At 36.2% G+C, this 20,012-nt stretch overlaps 1 protein-coding gene across 1 annotated transcript; it reads left to right on the top strand.

The window, feature by feature from the left end:
• Positions 1–4,232: 4,232 nt before the first annotated feature.
• YIPF4 (Yip1 domain family member 4) lies at positions 4,233–19,786 on the top strand. The gene is made up of 6 exons (XM_090281118.1): positions 4,233–4,571; positions 12,300–12,453; positions 13,471–13,642; positions 15,103–15,180; positions 16,230–16,343; positions 19,384–19,786. Exons 1-6 carry the CDS (start codon positions 4,493–4,495, stop codon positions 19,519–19,521), a joined length of 735 nt encoding a protein of 244 aa, XP_090137244.1. The 5' UTR covers positions 4,233–4,492; the 3' UTR covers positions 19,522–19,786.
• Positions 19,787–20,012: the final 226 nt, after the last annotated feature.

The following is a 20,012-nucleotide window of genomic DNA, read 5'->3' on the forward strand; positions in this document are numbered from 1 at the left end:
ACCAGAATACATTACAACTAAAGCTCAATCTTTTAGTAACTACTAAAATAAAATTGAGATGGGACATTATTCATTTTCTGCCTAAGGACACTTAACTTTCTTAACAGCTCTATTAAGATATAATTTACATACCTTTCAATTCACTCATTAAAAGTATGTGACTCAATAGCTTTTTTATAGTCTCAGAGTTGTGTACTTATCACTACAATCAATTTTAGATAATTTTCACCCCCTCAAAAATAAAATCTGTACTTCTTATCTGTCATCCCTAATCCTGTGCAACCAGCCCTAGGCAAACACTAATCTACTTTTTGTCTCCATAGACTTGCTTATTTGGATATTTCATATAAATGAATCATAATATGTGGTCCTTTATGACTGGCTTTCATCCATGTTGTAGCATGTATTTGTATTTCATAACTTTTCAAAAAATCCTCATCCAAGGATATGTTTATTAATTTTGGAAGGGGAGAGAGAAACGTTGATATGAGAAAGAACCACCAATAGGTTGACTCCCATATATGTTCCAACTGGGGATCAAACCTGCAACCTAGGCATGTGCCCTGACTGTGAATCAGATTTGCAACTTTTTGGTGTACAGGATGATGTTCCAACCAACTGAGCCACTCAGCGAGGGCAGTACTTCATTACTTTTTATTGCTAAATAATATTCCATTATATGGATATACCAAATTTATTTATCCATTCATCATTTGACCTAAATTTAGATTGTTTTCACTTTTGGGCTATTATGAATAATGCTGCTGTGAACATTAGTGTACACATTTTTGTGTGGATATATGCTTTTACTTGGGTATACACCTGGAAGTAAAATTGCTAGATCATTAGTACATCTACGTTTAAACATTTGGGAAACTGATGGACAGTTTTCCAAAGCAGCAATGTCATTTTACATAATGAGAGGTATGATGTTTCCAATTTCTCCACATCCTTGTCAACAGTTGTTATTGTCTGCCTTTTTTATTATAGCCATTTCAGTGGGTGTGAAGTGTATCTCATTTGATTTTCACATTAATTTATTCTTTCACTTATTCACTCCTTTAAAATATAAATAAGTGAAAAGTATCATTAAAAATAAATACATAATGACATATTTGTGGTAAGTGCTAGGAAAGAGTAACCAGGTTACAATAATAGAGAGTAATGTAGTAGTCAAGGATACTAGGAAGGTTACATTTAAGCTGAGTTCTCAAAGATGGATGGAACAAGCACTGAAAGTGCTAAGGAAGAACTTCCCAGTCAGAGAAGAGCAAGAACAAAGGCCTAGAGGTGAGAAAGTTTGGCTAGTTCCAGGAATTGAAAAAATGCCAGGATGATTGATTGCAAGTAGAAGAGTGTAATGAGATGAAACTGGCGAGGTAAACAAGAGATGGTCAAGAATTTGGGTCTTATGCTAAATATAGTGGGAAGCCACTGAAAGGTTCTACATTAAAAGAGGCACGTGTTCATGTTTAAAAAGACCACTTTAGCTGCTGCATTGTAAAATCAGTTACAAAGTAATTACTGTTAACCCATAAGGGTATTCACAATACAAATATCTTTTTAAAACAAAAGCAAAATAAAGACATTTTTGAAATAACTGGCAGATTTTTTCCACCAACAGATCCTTACTAAAGGGAATCTTAAAGAATGTAATTTAAGCAGAAAAGAAGTAGAAAACTGTAGATGAAAATATAAAGATGAACAAAAAGGTTTTAAAATTTTGGAAAATTTGAACAAATACTAAATAAAACATAATATCAGTTTTCGTCAAGTAAAAAAGAAGCATGAGCCAGAAATAAAATACATAATAACAATGGTTTCTAAGTCGTTTGGGTGCTTACCAAAGTTAGAATGTTCTAGGGTTCTTTATTATCTGGGAGAGAGTAAAGATATTAACTTCAGACTGTCACAAGTTAAGTACACACATTAGAAGTTCATTGTAACTCCTGAAATAAAAAATACGACTCCTCAACTAACTTATTAAGCCACAATGAAGTGTGCAAGGGACTTTCTACTTGTTTATTTTCTTGTAAATACCTGAGGCTGTAGCTTAGAGGAAGTTTTACCAGCAAGGTGATGGACTTTGCCTTAAAATGTCTGCTTTAATTCAAAACAAGGAAATAAGCCAATGGAGATTTATTCATGTTTTCCCTGATTTTTAACTTCTCACCATTTTACCTCTTTTTAATAGGGGCCTGAGCACAAGGTTTAATGAGGAACTGAGGCTTTAAGTTTAAATGTTTGTTTGTATATATGTACATGTATATTTGTATACATCTCTATGATGTTCGCCCGATTAGATGACAAACTTGGAAAATAAAGATAATCAAGAATAAACCTAGTGAATCAGATTAGTTAAGATAGATAAAAATTTTAAAAGAAGTATTCTGGCATTAACTCTCTTGTTGAAGCAATAAATTATTTGTAAAACTTACCTTAAAAATAAGTTCATTGTAACTTGTAAGAAAATAGAAATAGTATAGCTTCTAAAGTAGTAAAAGAAAAAATGAGGGAAAATAATTGATGCAAAGAAAGAAATCAAAACAAAATTAAATTTAAAAGGCAGAATAGGAAGAAAACAAAATAAGATGAAAGAAATAAATCTAATATACCAATGATTACAACGAATGTAAATGGACTCAATGCTCAAGTTATAAGGCTAAGGTTGTTACATTTGAAAAAAATGCTTTTTAAAAAACATGTATCTGAACTGTAAGGATATAGAAAAGTTAAAAGGATGGGAACAGGACTCTGGTACAAAGTGAAGGAGCTCAGCAAACACTCTCCCCAACAAAACAGCAATTTAACTGGTTAAATTTTTTTAAAGATTTTATTTATTTTAAGTTCTGATTTATTTATTGTTTTTCTATTACAGTTATTATATTTATTTTTTAGAAAGAAGGGAAGGGAGGGAGAAAGAAAGGGAGAGAAATATCCATATGCTTTGCATCTGGCTCACCCTCAACCAGGGCCAGGCACAACCTAGGAACGGGCCTTGACCAGGAACCAAACCCGGGACCATCCAGTTTGCAGGACGCCCAATTCACTGAGCCACACCAGCCAGGTATTAACTGGTTATATTTTTAAAAATTATGTAAAACCTCTGAAAATTGTCCTAAGGGCATACAGCAAATTGAGAAACATTCATCTGAGAAAAATTAAATCTTTGTCAGAATTGTGTTAACACTGGAGATTCCATGCTGAAAAGGGCAAGCTGCCACACATCAGTGCCCATTCATAAAAAGCCAGAGTTGTCACTCTGGGAAAAGCCGGTCTTACCCGCAGCTCTGGTGAAGTCACTCACACAGGGGTCCGTTCTGCCTCGGCAGAAAGGCAGATCATAAGGCAGAGTTCCATAACTCTACAGGGGAAGAACCGACTTTATTCACAATAAATATCCTGAAGGAGGGCAGTAAGAAGAGGCTATTAGCTGTTAATGAAAGAACTTGGTAAAGAGACATTCAAGAAGAGCCCGCTTGGGATCACGTTAACTCTGCGAATCTGGGAAGCTGTGTGCATATATTAGTTTGCACCCACTCAGAAGCAATCAGGGCTGAAGTGGAATAGATTTGAAAGTACTCCTGAACCCAAACACAAATCCTTCAACACAGAATGAAAGCCTCCCTGGCATAAATAGCTATGGCCTGACTCTTACTGAACAATGACCTACTGTGACCCAGGGGCAATTCCTAGAAAATGAGCCTCTAAATAAAATCATGTAAGCAAAATCGCTGACTAGGAAGCAGCAAAGACCTCATTTCCCCCAAGGAACAGCGCGCGCGCACACACACAAGCAAGCAACTGGCTGGACTAACTTTATAGGATCTCTAGGAAACAGTCATAGTCTACAGCAATCCTATTAACGCTAAATAAAGAAAAAGCTATTTTACAAAGACAGGAAATTTCATGCCATTTTCATTTGCCTTTGCCCATCCCCTAACAAAATCTTAGGATCCTAAACCGGGCTGACCTCTAGAAACGTTACGAGCTCTAAAATTCTTTAATCCACCCAGTTAACAAAAACGGGGAAACTAGGTAAAAATAAAAGCCAGACTACATGAGACTTAAGGAAACAAAACCAACCAAGAGGGAGGAGGAAGCCAGAATAGTCCACGATCAGAGGTAAACTTCCGGTCCTGGGTAAACTTCCGGAATCAACAGCGGGGAGACCCAATCAGAACCTTTCTCCGGGAGCCAATGGGAGAGCACATTACAAAGAGCCAATCCGAGCAGTGCTGTCACTGTTATGGCCCTGTCAGGGCGCCGGCGTCGTGGTGCTGGGACGGTCGCCACCGTGGGGACTTTGGTGGGGCAGTCTCAGGGGCGGCCCCGCAGCCCGCTGCGCTCGTCACGGGCGTTGCACCAGCCTGCACCTGCCGGTTCTCGGCCAGCACCGTAGGGCGCGGTTGCGGGTCGGCGTCGCGGCCGCCTTGGGGCCTGGGCCCAGCCGCAGCCTCTTCCGCCGCCGCCGGCTCTGAGCGGCCGAGAGATGCAGCCGCCCGGCCCGCCCCCGGCGTATTCCCCCACTAACGGGGACTTCACCTTTGTCTCCTCAGCAGATGCAGAAGGTGAGACTGAGACCCCGAATGGCCCATCACCCCGGAGGACGCCGGGCCCTACGCGGCGGGGTCTCTCTGGTGCCGAGGCAGCTGTGGCCGGGTGGGGACGGCAGGCAGCTGACTGCGCCTGCGAGGCCTTGGGAGAGGGCCCCAGTGGCCGAGGCGGGGGCGTGGGGAACTTTCCCAGCCTCGGTCGTCCCGGCCTCCCCCGCTTTGTCCGGGACAGGTTTTTCTGGGTGATTTGGCCGCCTCAAGTGGACCCACGGAACCCGAAAACATTTTTTTATGAAATGACTTGCTGTTTTCAGAAAAGCAATGGTTAGATTGGTCAGGGTAGGTGTCCGAGATGAGGATGAGGAAGGAGAGCAATGCTGTTATTTACCAGTCTGTAGTTTTTGCTGGGATTGGATTCGGCGCCGCAAACATGGAATTTGATATCTTGCCTCCGTTCCAGTTTCCCTCCTGTTTTTTCGTAGTTGACCTAATATTCGGAGAAGCAGACCGGCTGTAACTGTACTTCTTGTGATCCAGCCAGGTGTTCGCAACAGCTTCCACAGGTTTCCTCGTAGCAACTGTTTTGACGAAGCAGTTGTGCTGCAGGGATTTCTCTACAGCACAGGAAGTGCTCTTTTCCTCCTTTTCTCTGTTCCTTACCAGACTCGTTGACACAGGAATCTTTCTCTGCTAGTCATTTTCAAATTTTAGGTTTATTACACTTCGTAAACCGGTGACTTTCCAGGGGCCAGGCTTACTGTAACAGGAAGAAATAAATTATACTTAGCTGTAAGACATTTCAGTGTAGCGAAGAATGTAGTGTTTCCACAGAAATCCGGTTTCATAGTGTATCATTTTGTATAGCTGCCCCCCACCTTATTTCCTTTTTGGTTGATATTGTTTAATAAATAGTACTGTAGTTTTGGTTATAATTTAAAATGTAAAATAAAATTTTTATCAGAGAACACAACGGATACATTTTTAAAAATTACAGTTTACATTGAGTATTATTTTACATTAGTTTCAGGTGTACTGCATAGTGGTTAGACAGTCATGCACTTTACAAAGTGTTCCCCACCCCATATCTCCAGTCCCACCTGGCGCCATACAGAGTTATTACAGTATTATGGACTATATTTCCTGTGCTGTACTTTACATCCCCGTGACTGTTTTGTAACTAGTAATTTGTACTTCTTAATCCCTCCCTTCACTGTTTTCACCCAGCCCACCAACTCCTCATCCCCATTTCTTTTATACTCTTAGGAATATTTGGCAAAGTAAAGCAACCCAAAATATTTCGATTTGTTTCACCTACATTTGGTAGCGTACTGCTTAGGGATGAATATCAACCTCAGTTTCCCAGGCTTAAAAATAAGTCTGTCATTGAGTATCAGAACCTGATGTTTGTTTAAATGTCTCTTATCAGTGTGTATGTTTTTCATATCCTCCCTTTCCCCCAGGAGTTACCTTTCTTAAATACACATAAGAAATCTGACAAAATAATACAATGAGCTAACCCATTGTCTATATACTAAACCAGGAAACCTGGAATAAGTGAAATCCATAAGGTCTATTCAGACTTCTCCATATAGCCTTGAAGGATATATATAGATTCCTTGTATAGCCAAGGATATAGAGATACATAATAACACCTTCATCTGTATAACTTTATACAACTTAAATTTCAGAGTGTTTTAAGCAGATGTCTTGGTTGGTCTTTATACAGATCCTGCTGAGTTCCGTAACATTCGCATGAAAGATCTAGAATTGAAATAGAGTGTTCTGTTTCCTCAAATTTCTTTCCACTAAACCGTGATGCCTCTTTCTTATGTTTTCATAAACAGAATAGTGTATTTGAAGTATAGTGTTAAAAAGTCTTGGGTTTGCATCCTGGCTTTACCAATTGCTGTCTATATGATATTGAGCAAGTTACTTAATTTCTCTTAACCTCATTTTTCTGATATACAAAATGGGAATAATAATACCCAAGTGTTCAAATATTTTGCAAATGCAGACCAGTTACTACTGTATTTGGCCAAGTTAAGTGCTCAGTACATGTTAGCAATGATGCTGCTGCTGGCCCCATGGTTAGGTTATTTATTTTATTTATTTTATTTTACTTTTAAGATTTTATTGATTTATTTTTAGAGAGAGAGGAAGGGAGGGAGGCAGAGAGGGAGAGAAACATCAATGTGTGGTTGCCTCTCACGCACACCAACTGGGGACCTGGCCAGCAGTCGAGGCACATGCCCTGACTGGGAATCGAACCCCTGGGAATCAAACCAGCAACCTTTTTGGCTTGCAGGCCGATGCTCAATCCACTGAGCCACACCAGTGGGCGTGGATTTAGTTTTGTATCAGACAGATAGTAATTCTTTCCCTGGATTGTGTCCACAGACCATCAGCATTGGCTTTACCTGGGCACTTAGTAATGCAGAGTCTGCCTTAAGCATAATTTGCATTTTAACAAGATCCTTTGGTGATTCATGTGCACATTAAAGCTTGAGATGCTCCCTGGCTGGTGTGGATGGAGCGCTGGCCTGTGAACCAAAGAGTGGCTGGTTTGATTCCAGTCAGGGCACATGGGGGCAAGCAAGAGGCAACCACACATTGATGTTTCTCTCCCTTCTCCTCTTTATAAAAATAAGTAAATAAAGTCTTAAAAAAAAAAAAAACCTTGATATGCACTGATTTAGAATGTTATGAAAGATCAGAAGAGGAGTAATTTAATTTTAGCTGGAATAGTATCTACAACTCATAGTACATTATTGTGATCAGTAAGTTGTAGACATAATCCAATAATTATTGTCACTGCTCTTTTGAGAAAATGATAATATTTTTTATTTGTTAATGTGACCAATCGTCTAGTATGAGGTTTCCCCTCCCTAGAAAGGATATCACCTCTAATACAAGTTAGTAGTATAGATAGAGGAACCTTTAGTTTTTACTTTTGAAAAAATTTCCTACTTGATTTTTAAAAAATTATATCCATGTAGGTAATATCACAAATATCTTCCATACAATTTGCTAGTAAAGCTTGATACATGGCATTTAATGGGTGCAAGAATAGCTTTTCTTCCCTATTTGAAAATTGAAAATGACTTCTGGTAAAGAAAAGGTAGTTAAGGTAGTTAATGTATTTATAAAATTTAAACTCATAAGACATTGCCCAAATGTATAAATGTGATAAAATTGCATAGAAATATACACACATGCAAATAACTACATGTAAAAATGGTAAAATTTGAGGGTCTGTCAGTGTCCCAGTTTTTGATAGTTACATAAGACAGTACCTTGGGGGAAACTGGGTGAAGGGTACATGTAACCTCTGTACTATTTTTGCAACTTCCTGGGAAGCTCTAATTACTTCAAGATAATTTAAAAGACTTAATTATTCAAATAAAAGAAATTTCTGTTAAATAACTGGTTTATCCAAAAATGGAATTTAATTTTCCTAAAGGTAAGGTTCAGGAGATTTTGTTGATTTTAATTAACATCATGTACATTATGAAAACTTACTGACATTATTGAATAGTAAGGCAACTATAACCATAAATCAAAACAATATGAATAAAAATATAAGACAGTTTTATACAAGGGTTTAAAAAAATTTTTATGCAGTGTTATGATCAAGCAAACTACAATATATGTCTAATAATTATAAAACTATTATGTCCTTGTATTGGTTTCTTGATATTTTTCATTGGCCCATATATGCATTAAAATGTTTTTATAATTAAAATGGAATAACGGAATTTACCCCTTCACTGTGAAACATGTGCTTCTTTTGTTTTGCTGCACAAATACTTGGGTCTGTTTTGGATTTAAGCTCACATGGATTTTATTTTCAGATGAATGAGATGATTTTGTCTTCGCTTCTATTGCATGTTAAATAAGAAAAAGCTTCACATATATAGAAGTTGGCAAGTGCCAACAAAATGTTCATTATTCATTGTGGGATACTTTCCTTTCACAGAAATCTGGAACTTGTCTAGGGGCAGATCAGTAAATCTCCTGAATATACTGTCATACAGCACTTGACTGAGTTCTTTCTTATCTTTCAAAGTGAAGTTCTCAGGCTGAACAGAAAATTCAGAGAAAGGATCTCTCACCCATGCATACACTTAAATTGAAAAGGAGAGAAAATTGCTGTTAAATTTTGTTCTGCAGTTTTCCCAGGTGGCTTTCAATAAAACTTGAAACTTAATGATATTCTTCCTCACTCTGAACCCAAACACCAGTGGAAACATTTTTTTAAAAATTATTTTTATTGGTCAGAGAGAGAGGCATGAATTTATTGTTCCACTTATTTGTACATTCATTTGTTACTTCCTGTATGTGCCCTGCCCTGGATCAAGCCCCACAACCTTGGTGTATCAGGACAACGCTAACCAACTGACCTTCCCGGCTGGGGCCAATGAAAACATTTTTAAGATTTCCCTTTACGATAGATATTTTTCAAAGATTATTTCCTCTTAAATTCACATATTTATTATCTTTACATTTTCTTACTTAGAAAATGACAAGAATATTTTACATAGTGCAATAAGAAAGAATTAATTTAAAATTAGTGTTTTTTAATTCTGGATACATATCATAGAGATGACAATCAAGCTAGCTGGTTCTTATTCTGTTTTACTTAAGACAGCTGTGCTCCTGGAGTGATTTGGAATCTTTTTTTCTTGTTTTTTGACATTATTCTTGGTAGCTTCCTAACATGTTAGGCTAACCACCAATATTTGGGCTTATCTATTCCCACAGTGATAGTGCCTTTGTACTGGGGGATGTGTCAAACTGCTGTCACTGAAATCTGTACATATATGTCCACAATATTTTTCCACTTTGCATGGCATGGAAAATGCTACTAAATTATAAGCCGAAGGTGCACTTTTTTTTTTAAAATATGTTTTATTTCTTATATTGTTACAGTTGTCCCAATTTCTTTTCCCTCTGCTCCCCTCCAACTAGTGACCACCACTCCCTCCAGTTGTCCCCCCTCATTAGTCCATGCCCATTGGTTGTGCATATAGTTCTTCTCAATATCTTCCTGTCTACTCCTCCCCCTCCTACTGTGCTTCTTAATTCCTGCATCATCTCCCTCCCTTTCTCCCCTTCCCCTTCCCCACTGACCTCCCCCTATACGTTCCCCATACCTATAATTCTTTTTCCCCTCTCGTTGCCTACTTAGTTTGCCTTTGTTTTGATTCCCTAGCTTCTGTTGTTGGTTGTTGTTATAACAGTTTTCATTTTAATGTTCATAGTTTTGATCCTCCTTCTAAACAAGTCCCTTTAACATCTCATATAACAGTGGTTTGGATCTGATGAACTCCTTCAGTTTTACTTTGTCCTGGAAGCACTTTCTCTGCCCTTCTATTCTGAATGACAGCTTCGCTGGATAGAGTAGTAATCATGGTTGTAGGTTTTTGATTTTCATTACTTTGAATATTTCTTGCCAGTCCTTTCTTGCCTGCAGAGGCTCCTTTTGAGAAATCAGCTGATTGTCTAACTGGGACCCCTTTGTACTTAATTCTCTTCTTCTCTCTTGCTGCATTTAAGATTCTCTCATTAGCCTTAATTTTTGACAGTTTGATTATAATGTGTCTTGGAGTGTTTCTCCCTGGGTCCAGTTTTTCTGGAACTCTCTGTGCTTCCTGGACCCATAAGTCTATTTCCTTCCCCAAGTTAGGGAAATTCTGCTTCATTATTTTTTCACATAATATTTCAATTTCTAGTTCTTCTTCACCTTCTGGCAACCCTATAAATCAGATGTTCGCTCTCTTAAAGTTGTCCCAGAGGTGTCTGAGCCTCTCCCCGTTTTCCTCACTTTTTGTTTTCTCTTTCTGCACTGGTTGACTGTTTGTTCCCTCTCTATATTCCAATTTGTTGATTTGATCCCTGGTTTTTCTTTCCTCACCACTTGTTTCTTATGTGTTTTCAGTCATTTTAGCAGGACCAGTCTTCATTCCTTCCCCATCTTGATTAAGTCCCACTGTTATTTCTGTAAGCCCTGAACTGAGCCTCAGAAAGGTTATCCATCTGTTTATTCGTTAATTCATATATTTGCTTTCTGGTCAGCTGCGTGATTGGGATCGCTATCATTATCCCTGCCATCCTGGCAGTTTTTTGCTTCCTGGGCAGGCTGTCACACCTCCTACACTATAGGGGACAGAGCCCCGTGCACTCATCACTACCAGGTGACCCTTCTCACCACACTGTGGTGCTTTGTGTGGGGGCGGGGGTCCAAGATGGATTTCTGCCGTTCCCTCTCCACTGAGAGACCGGGAGCCTCCTCCTCCATCCCCACACCCTCTGGGCCTCACAGTCCGTGGCAATGGGGGTCTGCCTTCCCCAGCGTTGGAATTGCGAGCTGACGGGTCTGGACTGCAGCCGGGGGTGCTCCCCTGGCGCTTCTTGCCTCCCCTTAAATACTGGTGTCTTTGCTTACCGCCGTCCCACCACCATCCCTGCTGCCACCACGAACAGCACAGCTTGACCTGTCCGCCCCAGCTTCGCCCCTCCCACCCCTCTGGATGAGCACCACTTGTTTATAACTTTATACGTTGGACTTCCATGTAGCTTTATTTTCTGGAACTTCTGGTTATTTCTGGTTTTGCGGTAGTCGTAGTCCTTAGTTGTGGAGGGAGATGGAGCGTGTCAGTCTAGGTCTCCATCTTGGCTGGAAGTCCTTGAAGGTGCCTTTTTGATGTTTTGGCACCCGTGCTATGACCAACTGCTAAACACATACAATTCTTCATTACAGCATTCCTTAGGATTATAATTTATATATCCTTTTTTTGTTTAGATTAAGAAGTGTAGTGTAGTACTTTCTACAGGCCAGGAAACAGTTGTTAAGGTCCTTTCCTGCCTCATAATTCCAAAATCTTTAATGTCACTGCTGTACTAATGACTTCCTGACCTAGATCTTCCTCCTGTTAAATCAAGAAAAGCATTCCTCGTACCTAGTGGTACAATGGAATTTTAGTTAAATTTCAGTGCATTTTCAACTGAGATTAAGACAAAGAAGTAAAATGTTATCTCAAAATTACTTTGATTCAATGATAGCATCTAATGCGACTATTTTTAAACTTTAAGTAGGAAAGGACAGTGAATTCAAAAATACTTGCATTTTATCTCTAGTTGAATAAACTCCCTTATAAAACCTTTTTAGAATCATATAATATGGGACCCCAATAAATTTAATTTAAAAGTTAATAAATTAAATAGCACTGGCTGGTGTGGCTCAGTGGATTGAGCACTGGCCTACAAACCAAAAGGTTGCTGGTTGGATTCCTGGTCAGGGCACGAACCTGGGTTTGGGCCAGATCCTTGGTTGAGGGTGAGGTAGCCAACTGACGTATCTCTTGAATACTAATGTTTCTCTTCCTCTCATTCTCTGCCCCTTCCTCTCTCTCTAAAAATAAATAAATAAAACCTTTAAAAAAAAATAAAAATAAATAAACTTAAGCATTGAAAAAAAATTTAAGCTATTGTTAAAAGTCTAGATTTTGGTGCCAGTCCAGCTAATTAGCTGTGAGACCTCTCATGTGTCTTTACCTCTCCCATCATTCATTTTCTTGTTGTAAAATAAAAGATGGTACTTAGATATCTATAATTTTAAAATATGAAGATTGCATACAATAGCAGCTCTTCAAGTGATAATTATCTTAGTAGAATTTATGCTTACATTAGTTAAGATTCACACATTTTACATTGGTTTATAGTTTTGTCCTCTTTTCTCCTAAGAACTCAGTGGTTCAATAGCAGCCCCAGATGTCAAATTAAACCTTGGTGGAGATTTTATCAAAGAATCTACAGCTACTACATTTCTGAGACAAAGAGGATATGGCTGGCTTTTGGAAGTTGAAGATGATGATCCTGAAGATAACAAGCCACTCTTGTATGTAAAAATAATATGTATTTTTTGGTTTTTAGAGCTAGTCTGAGGGTTGGCTATATTCTTTCATTGTTATTTGAAAATAAGTATAGAAAATCTTAACCATTTTGGTCAAAAGTTTTAGCTGTTCTCAGTTTTACTAGTAATTGGAAAAACAATGAATTTTTTTTTTAATCTTCCAATTTATACTGTAAATGTTAAGATGGCTTATTTTGCAGCATTCTTTTTTCCCCCTCGAGTGCTTTCCAGCTTTTATTTATTTATTTTATTAAGTTTATGACAATACCATCCTGAATGTACCCAATCTTATCTGATCTCAGAAGCTAAGCATAGTCAGGCCTGGTTAGTACTTGGATGGGAGAATATTTTTAACCCGTTAAATTGCAAAACTTAAAGGAATCATAATTCTCCCTTTCTCTCTCTCTCTCTCTCTCTCTCTCTCACACACACACACACACACACACGCACGCACGCACGCACGCACGCACGCCCGTTAGGGCTTACCTGGGTCTATAGCTATTGCTGTGGAGATTCAGTTATTTGTCTCAATTTGGCAGTGGGTGAGGTGTTGGAAGAAAACTTTGCTGAGAATGTAAAACCTACACCTGTTCTCATATAGGATTGCAGTCTGAGTTAATCCGTATGGCCCAAACATGTCTCAAGCAGAGAATTTTATTTAAAGTTCCAAATCAGTAGTGCCTTTAGGAGACTGGCAAAAGGAAAGGCAGATCTTAGAAGCACTTGGCTTCACTTCAGGCTGACGGCAATTGTAAGACACCAGCAATTGTGAGATTCATCCCAGCTTTAGAGATGTTGAAATATTGAAAATGTACACCTTTTAATCAGTGAAATATGGATGTTGAAAATGTACACCTTGAAATCAATGAAATACAGTACTTCAAATGCAAATGTTTTGACCTACAGAGACTATACCTAGTGGTATAATAGAACTTAAGTTTAAATATAACAATATTCAGACGTTTTGTGTGCCTTTTAAGCATTTTTATTTTACAATTACAGGGAAGAATTGGATATTGATCTAAAGGATATTTACTACAAAATCCGATGTGTTTTGATGCCAATGCCATCACTGGGTTTTAACAGACAAGTGGTGAGAGACAACCCTGACTTTTGGGGTCCACTGGCTGTTGTTCTTTTCTTTTCCATGATATCATTATATGGACAGTTTAGGGTAAGTATATGTTACTTTATATAAATTCTAAATATTTAAGAGTTTTAAAATTAAAATAACCAAATACTAACTATAGTACTACATTATATTCGAGAAATGCTTTACCTCTACCCATTATTTCTCACTCATTCATCCCTAGAACTAGTCTTAATTAAGTATGTGGGCAGTACTCTAGATTCATGCTTTCCAAATTTTACGACGTCATCATTCACACAGAAAGTATTAATATTTGTATAAGTGACTGGGGTAAATGGAAGGAACTAATCCCATCTGACCAGATGTGACAAAAGGGCTGCCTATGCTCTTTCTGATTTCCCCAAGTGGTGAAGAGTTGAAAACTCATAATCATGTTCTTACCTTTTATTCATTTTTAGTTCTGTTTTTTAAAATAAACATTTTATAAATGGTGATAAGGATTCCATCAGTACTTGTTTTTATATAACACTTTGTTCTAATATCAGGGGCTTTATCTTTATCATCCAAACTCAGCATACTCAAGTCACTCCCTTATCCTTAGCTTGTTTCAGCTTTAGCCCTGGAAGCTACTTCAATGCACTCCTATCCCTTATTTTATTTTTTATTTTTTAAATTTATTTTTAGAGAAGGGGGAAGGGAAGGGAGAGAGACGTCAATGTGTGGTTGCCTCTTACGTGCCCCCAACTGGGGGACCTGGCCTGGAAACCCAGTCATATGTCCTGACTGGGAATCCAACCAGTGACCCTTTTGTTCCAGGCTGACACTCTGTCTGCTGAGCCACACCAGCCAGGGCTCCTGTCCTTTTTTGAGCACTTTCCTTCTAATTCCACATAGTGTTCTGGGCCTATCTTGTATTTTTATCTGCCTCATCCCTGGAACCAACCATTTCTCTTAAGGAATTCAAGTTCCTTTTTTTTTTTTTTTTAGGGAATGATATTTAGAAACCAAAACATGGACAATAAGTATGCTTATGTAGCTGCTGGAATATCACTATTTCGAGACTGTCCAAGTAGACAGAGTTGAAGATATATGCATGTATCATTATTCTGTCTCAGGAGTTAAAATTGTCTAAAATGTCTTTTATTCTATTACTTGGATAAATGTGTAATTAGTATAAACTTTAAAGACTTCCTGAGAAGATTGGTAGCTTGTTTCAGGGATGAATTTTCCTTGTAGGATGGTGTAAACCAGGGAGTTGGGAGTAAACATTTTGTTCTCTTTTTACAGTAATATTTTATCATAATTATTGAAATCCTGAGGTTACCTTAAGCAACTGATCATTACTAAATTTTCAATTTGTATGTAAAATTACCATACTATAGTCTTAATAAGTTTTTGGAAAGATACCTGGGAACCCAAACAAAAACTCTATGACCTGAAATTGAGTATACCAAAATATCTTATATGGCAAGAGAATTGAGTTTTAGGAACTTAACAACTTATTTGGTACAAAGATATTAATTGCATGAATTTTTTCCCCTTAGGTGGTATCATGGATTATAACTATATGGATATTTGGTTCACTAACAATTTTCTTACTGGCCAGAGTTCTTGGTGGAGAAGTAAGTGGTTTATTTCAAAAATAGCCTTTGTTTTTTATTGTAAGCTTTATTTTTGAAACTGCAGATACCATCAGCGGCTATATTCATCAGAACTGTTTTTTGTCTTAGAATTGCTTTTAAGTTATGCTACTTCCTTTAAGAGGATCAACATACTTGTATTGTTCATACGCAGTAATGTCAGTAGAAATTAAGTGAAAAGAGAAGATCCCATTACACTCATAAGTAATTTACATCATTTTAGGGAAGCAATTTATTCTGTTACAGCAATTTTCAAACTTTTTGATCTCAGGTCCCCAAAGAAATTTATGTAGGTTATATTTATCAATATTTGCCATGTTATAAATTAAAAATTTAAAATATGTATTTATTCATTTAAAACTAAAAAATAAACCAAATTTACTTTAATGTAAAGTAATAAATGTTTTAAAAATTATTTTACAAAACAAAAATGTTAATGAGAAGTTAGTGTTGTTTTACATTTTTTTAAGTACCATAGTTCCTTCTTTATTTGCCGTTTCACTTTCACAGTCCATTACCTGGGATCAACTGCCGCCCAGAAATATTAAATGGAAAATTCCAGAAATAAACAATTCATAAGATTTAAATTGCATGCCATTCTGAATAGTATGATGAAATCTTTTGTCACCCAATGCAGGGAATGGATTCATCCCTTTGTTTAGTATCCACTCTGTATATACTGCTGTTAGTCACTTAGGATACTAGGATATGAGAGCAGTTATGAGAGAGAGAGAGAGACCACATTCACATAATTTATTACAATATAGTACTGTTATAATCGTTCTGTTTTATTGTTAATTATTGTTGTTAATCTCTCTACCTGGTTTACAAATGAAACTTTATTATAGCTAATATATGCATAGGAAAAAATACAGCACAGTATATGGTAATTTGAAATACGGGTATGATAATGTGATTTTTTCTTAATTCTCATTTATGTAAATAAAACAAAGAATATATAATGTTTATCAGTGATTTAAGTGAGTATCTTGATTTCCGTGATATTTATTTAAGAATTTGAAAATTCACAGGTTGCCTATGGCCAAGTTCTTGGAGTTATAGGATATTCATTACTTCCTCTCATTGTAATAGCCCCTATACTTTTGGTGGTTGGATCATTTGAACTGGTGTCTACACTTATAAAAGTAAGTGGTGTTTATAATAAGAAATAGTTAACTATTTTCAAATAACAAAATTGTTCTCTGGCTAAGAATATTGTAATCTATAACCCTTTATCAAATAACTTAGTATTATTTTGGAACAATGGTCTTACTTATTGATTTTGCCTGTGGTATTTCTTTTATTTCCCCCTTTAAATTATCAGAAATTATAATGTATGTCTGGGGAAGGGGAATAAAGAACAAAGAGCAAATCAGGCCTTGAAATATTTTTCAATGTTGAATTTTTCTTCTTTGTGCTTATAATACGAGTTTATATGACTTAGATTTTGTGGGAAATACTTATTTAGAAGTTCACTGGACATTTATTTAATAACTGGTACTCCTTTTTGAATAGCAACCTCCTTATCAAATATGATAGACATGGTTCTAATAAATTGGTTTTTCTCACGGAACTAGTTTATAAATGGCTCATGAACATGGACAACAGGGTGGGGATTGACTGTGGGACAGGGGTGGGGGTAGAGGGGCAGGGGAGAACTACGGGGCAAAAATAGGACAACTGTAATGGAACAACAATAAAAAAATTGAAAAAATATCTTCCTTAAAAAAATTGTTTTTTCTATATTGCAGAGGTAAGGACATTAGGTTATGTTAGTTTACGTTAACATATATACCCATTTTAAACATTTACTGATAATATTTAGTATTAAAAATCAGTGGTAATACAATTTAAAATTTGACATTTATTAATTTTGAACAACTTTGGGAAATAAATGACTGCTTTAGCACATGTATGTATATTACACAGTGAATATATTTTTCTTTATGGAAACTAAAACTTTTTAAGACCACCACTTTCAGAACTGCCACACTAAAGTATTTGTTTTTTAAGTAATGCCACTTAATTTTTATGCCATTTGGTTTTATTTAAAGTTTATTACTAATTCCAGTATAACAGAAATTACTTCATTTAGAATTGGATAACTACATCCTAATACTGACACTATATTGTACAAGCATTGGGTATTGAGTAGAATGTGGATTTTGCAATCAATCAATGCTGAAGTCACATCCTGGTTATGCCACATACTTGCTGTCTGCCTTAGGGAGATACCTTTTCTTACCCTCCTCTGCAAAATCGGAATGTTAACTACTTTTTAGGGTTTGTTATGAAGATTTTAAAGTATATGTAATGCCTAATATGGTGATTGACATAGACGAGGCACACAAGTGGTAGCTGTTATTACAAATACTACAAAAGAATATTTTGAGGACATCTTTGTATATTTTAACTGTTTGAACACTTTAGAGACCAATGAGATCTTTCTTCTAATCCTAAGATTTGTTTTAATTGGTATTACTAGCACTTATTTTAAGTCTTGCAATGTTGGAGCTAGCCCCATGCTGGCATTTAATTATCTAGCCTTAGTGAACGTACCGCTTCACTGAATCATTCAGAATCACTTTCCTCATTCTGGGTTCGTTGTTTGTTTGTTTGTTTGTTTGTTTTTAACTTGCGTTAAGGCATGTTTGAATATTGCTGAGACTACGCCCAAAATTGCTAAAACTATCCTCTGGTCATTTTTAGTCATCAAGTTCAACTGAAAATTGGTCCTTAATATTCTTTATGCCACATACAAATGTATTGTTATAAAATGGAAACTCTTATTTATTTCTTTAAAAATTTAGGATAAAATTGTTTTTAAACTTCACATTTTTCTTTGCTAATTTATTTTTCCTAATCACTTAATCTTCTGTGTGTAGCGAGCTGTTTCTTGCTTCAATCTAAGTTTTGTTTAGGAATACATTGCAGAGCTCTTGTCACTTTAGCATTAAAATACAATTTATTCTACAACCACTCATTTTTAAAAAATTAAATCTCTGTAACTCTTGCCAATTGTTAACCATTTATTTACAAAATAAATTGAAGCATGACACACAAATGCAATTTGACCCTAATATTATTTCATGTATTTTTCTGTACTTTTCTGTAGCCTTAGAATTTTTATGTGTTTTTTTTTCTTTCTGTTTTTAGTTTAGTTTAAAAAGCACAGTAGAAAGTTGGACCATCTGAAATATATTTTCAATCAGTCTGCCAATATTTATTTTTTACCTTTGTACCAGTGGTTCTCACCTGACGATGATTTTCCTTCCAAGGACATTTAGCAATATCTGGAGACATTTTTGGGTGTCACAAGTTGGGGTGTGGGATATGCTAAACATCCTACAATTCATAGTACAGGTTCCTACAGCAATTATCCATCCCAAAAATGTCAATAGTACAGAGAAGAAACCCTGCTCTGTGCCAGGTCTGCTTCTATCACACAGTACATTCCCTGATTTAAACTCTTGAAGTATTTCTTTCTTTTTAATCTGTAAAATGGCTTCAGTAACTATGTCAATAAGTACTACATAAATTTCCAGTGGAAGTCATTTAAAATTAGGTATGTGTATAATTAAAAAACCACAGTATATTTTAATTAAACTCCTGACCAAAATGTTATGGTTTTTCTCTCTTTTTTATTTAACCCTATACTTCCATCTATTCCTGGGAAAATGGTGTGATACTTAGTAAACATTGTGTAAAATTTTTCATTAATCTGCTTTCTTATTAGAAGAAAAGGAAAAAATTTATTCTGTGTAAATGTCTATTAGTTTTCTTTCAGCAAATTTCTTTCAGCAATTTGGCCCAATAATAGCTCTTCCAAAAAAGTTGCCTTATCTTAGATCACCAGGGGGACACTAGACCATTTTTTTTAGAAATTCTGATTCATCATAACTCGAGTGAATTCCAGGATTTTCTTTTTGATAGGCACTCTGCGTGATTCTTTTGATTATAGACAAGTTTGATAACAAAACACTTCACTTGCAGAAGTCAAGGAGCAGAGCAAGGACTAACCTTACAAAGTTTTAAACATTCTCAATGAGTTTTACTGTTTACCACAATTGGTTGTCAGGGTTGTTTTAAACAATATTGTAAGTATTATTTTTACTCTATAATGTGCAAAATGTTAATTGACTTGCTAATATGCTGCTCTTTGTCTTTTTTGTTTGTTTTTTAAAGCTGTTTGGTGTGTTTTGGGCTGCCTACAGTGCTGCTTCATTGTTAGTGGGTGAAGAATTCAAGACCAAAAAGCCCCTCCTGATTTATCCAATCTTTTTATTATACATTTATTTTTTGTCCTTATATACTGGAGTGTAATCTAAGTCATAGATGAGTAGAAAAAGACAATGTTACATTTGCGTGAAGGCTGGGAATTCTTGCTGAAGAAATTGAAGAAAACCTGTTGTTGGTAAAATTATACATGTTTCAGATGTAAAGACAGGTTTAAGGTGTTTTTAAAAACAATTTTTTTTTGTATTTAAATAATTGCAATTATCTGGATTTTTTTTTTTTGTCAGAATTATAAATTCTGTTTGATTCTTCATATTCCAGTAAATAAAATATAAAAGCAATGTGTTTTTAAGATTGTGTCAATAGTCTCCTTAAAACTTGTGCCAAAACCACCTGGAATGGGAATTGTACTTCACTTAAAGGGTAAAGATGATGAAATTCTGATAATCTACAAGTGCAGTTTTTTTCTTTGAAGAGTTTTCTCCTACATTGCAGATCCTGTAGATATATATCTGTTTATACATATATATTTATGAAAGAATTCTTATTCACAAAATATATTTCTGAATAGTTGAAAA

Source organism: Furipterus horrens, unplaced genomic scaffold (assembly GCF_987537825.1).
Source record: "Furipterus horrens unplaced genomic scaffold, mFurHor1.1.pri manual_scaffold_6, whole genome shotgun sequence".
NCBI classification, from domain to species: domain Eukaryota; kingdom Metazoa; phylum Chordata; class Mammalia; order Chiroptera; family Furipteridae; genus Furipterus; species Furipterus horrens.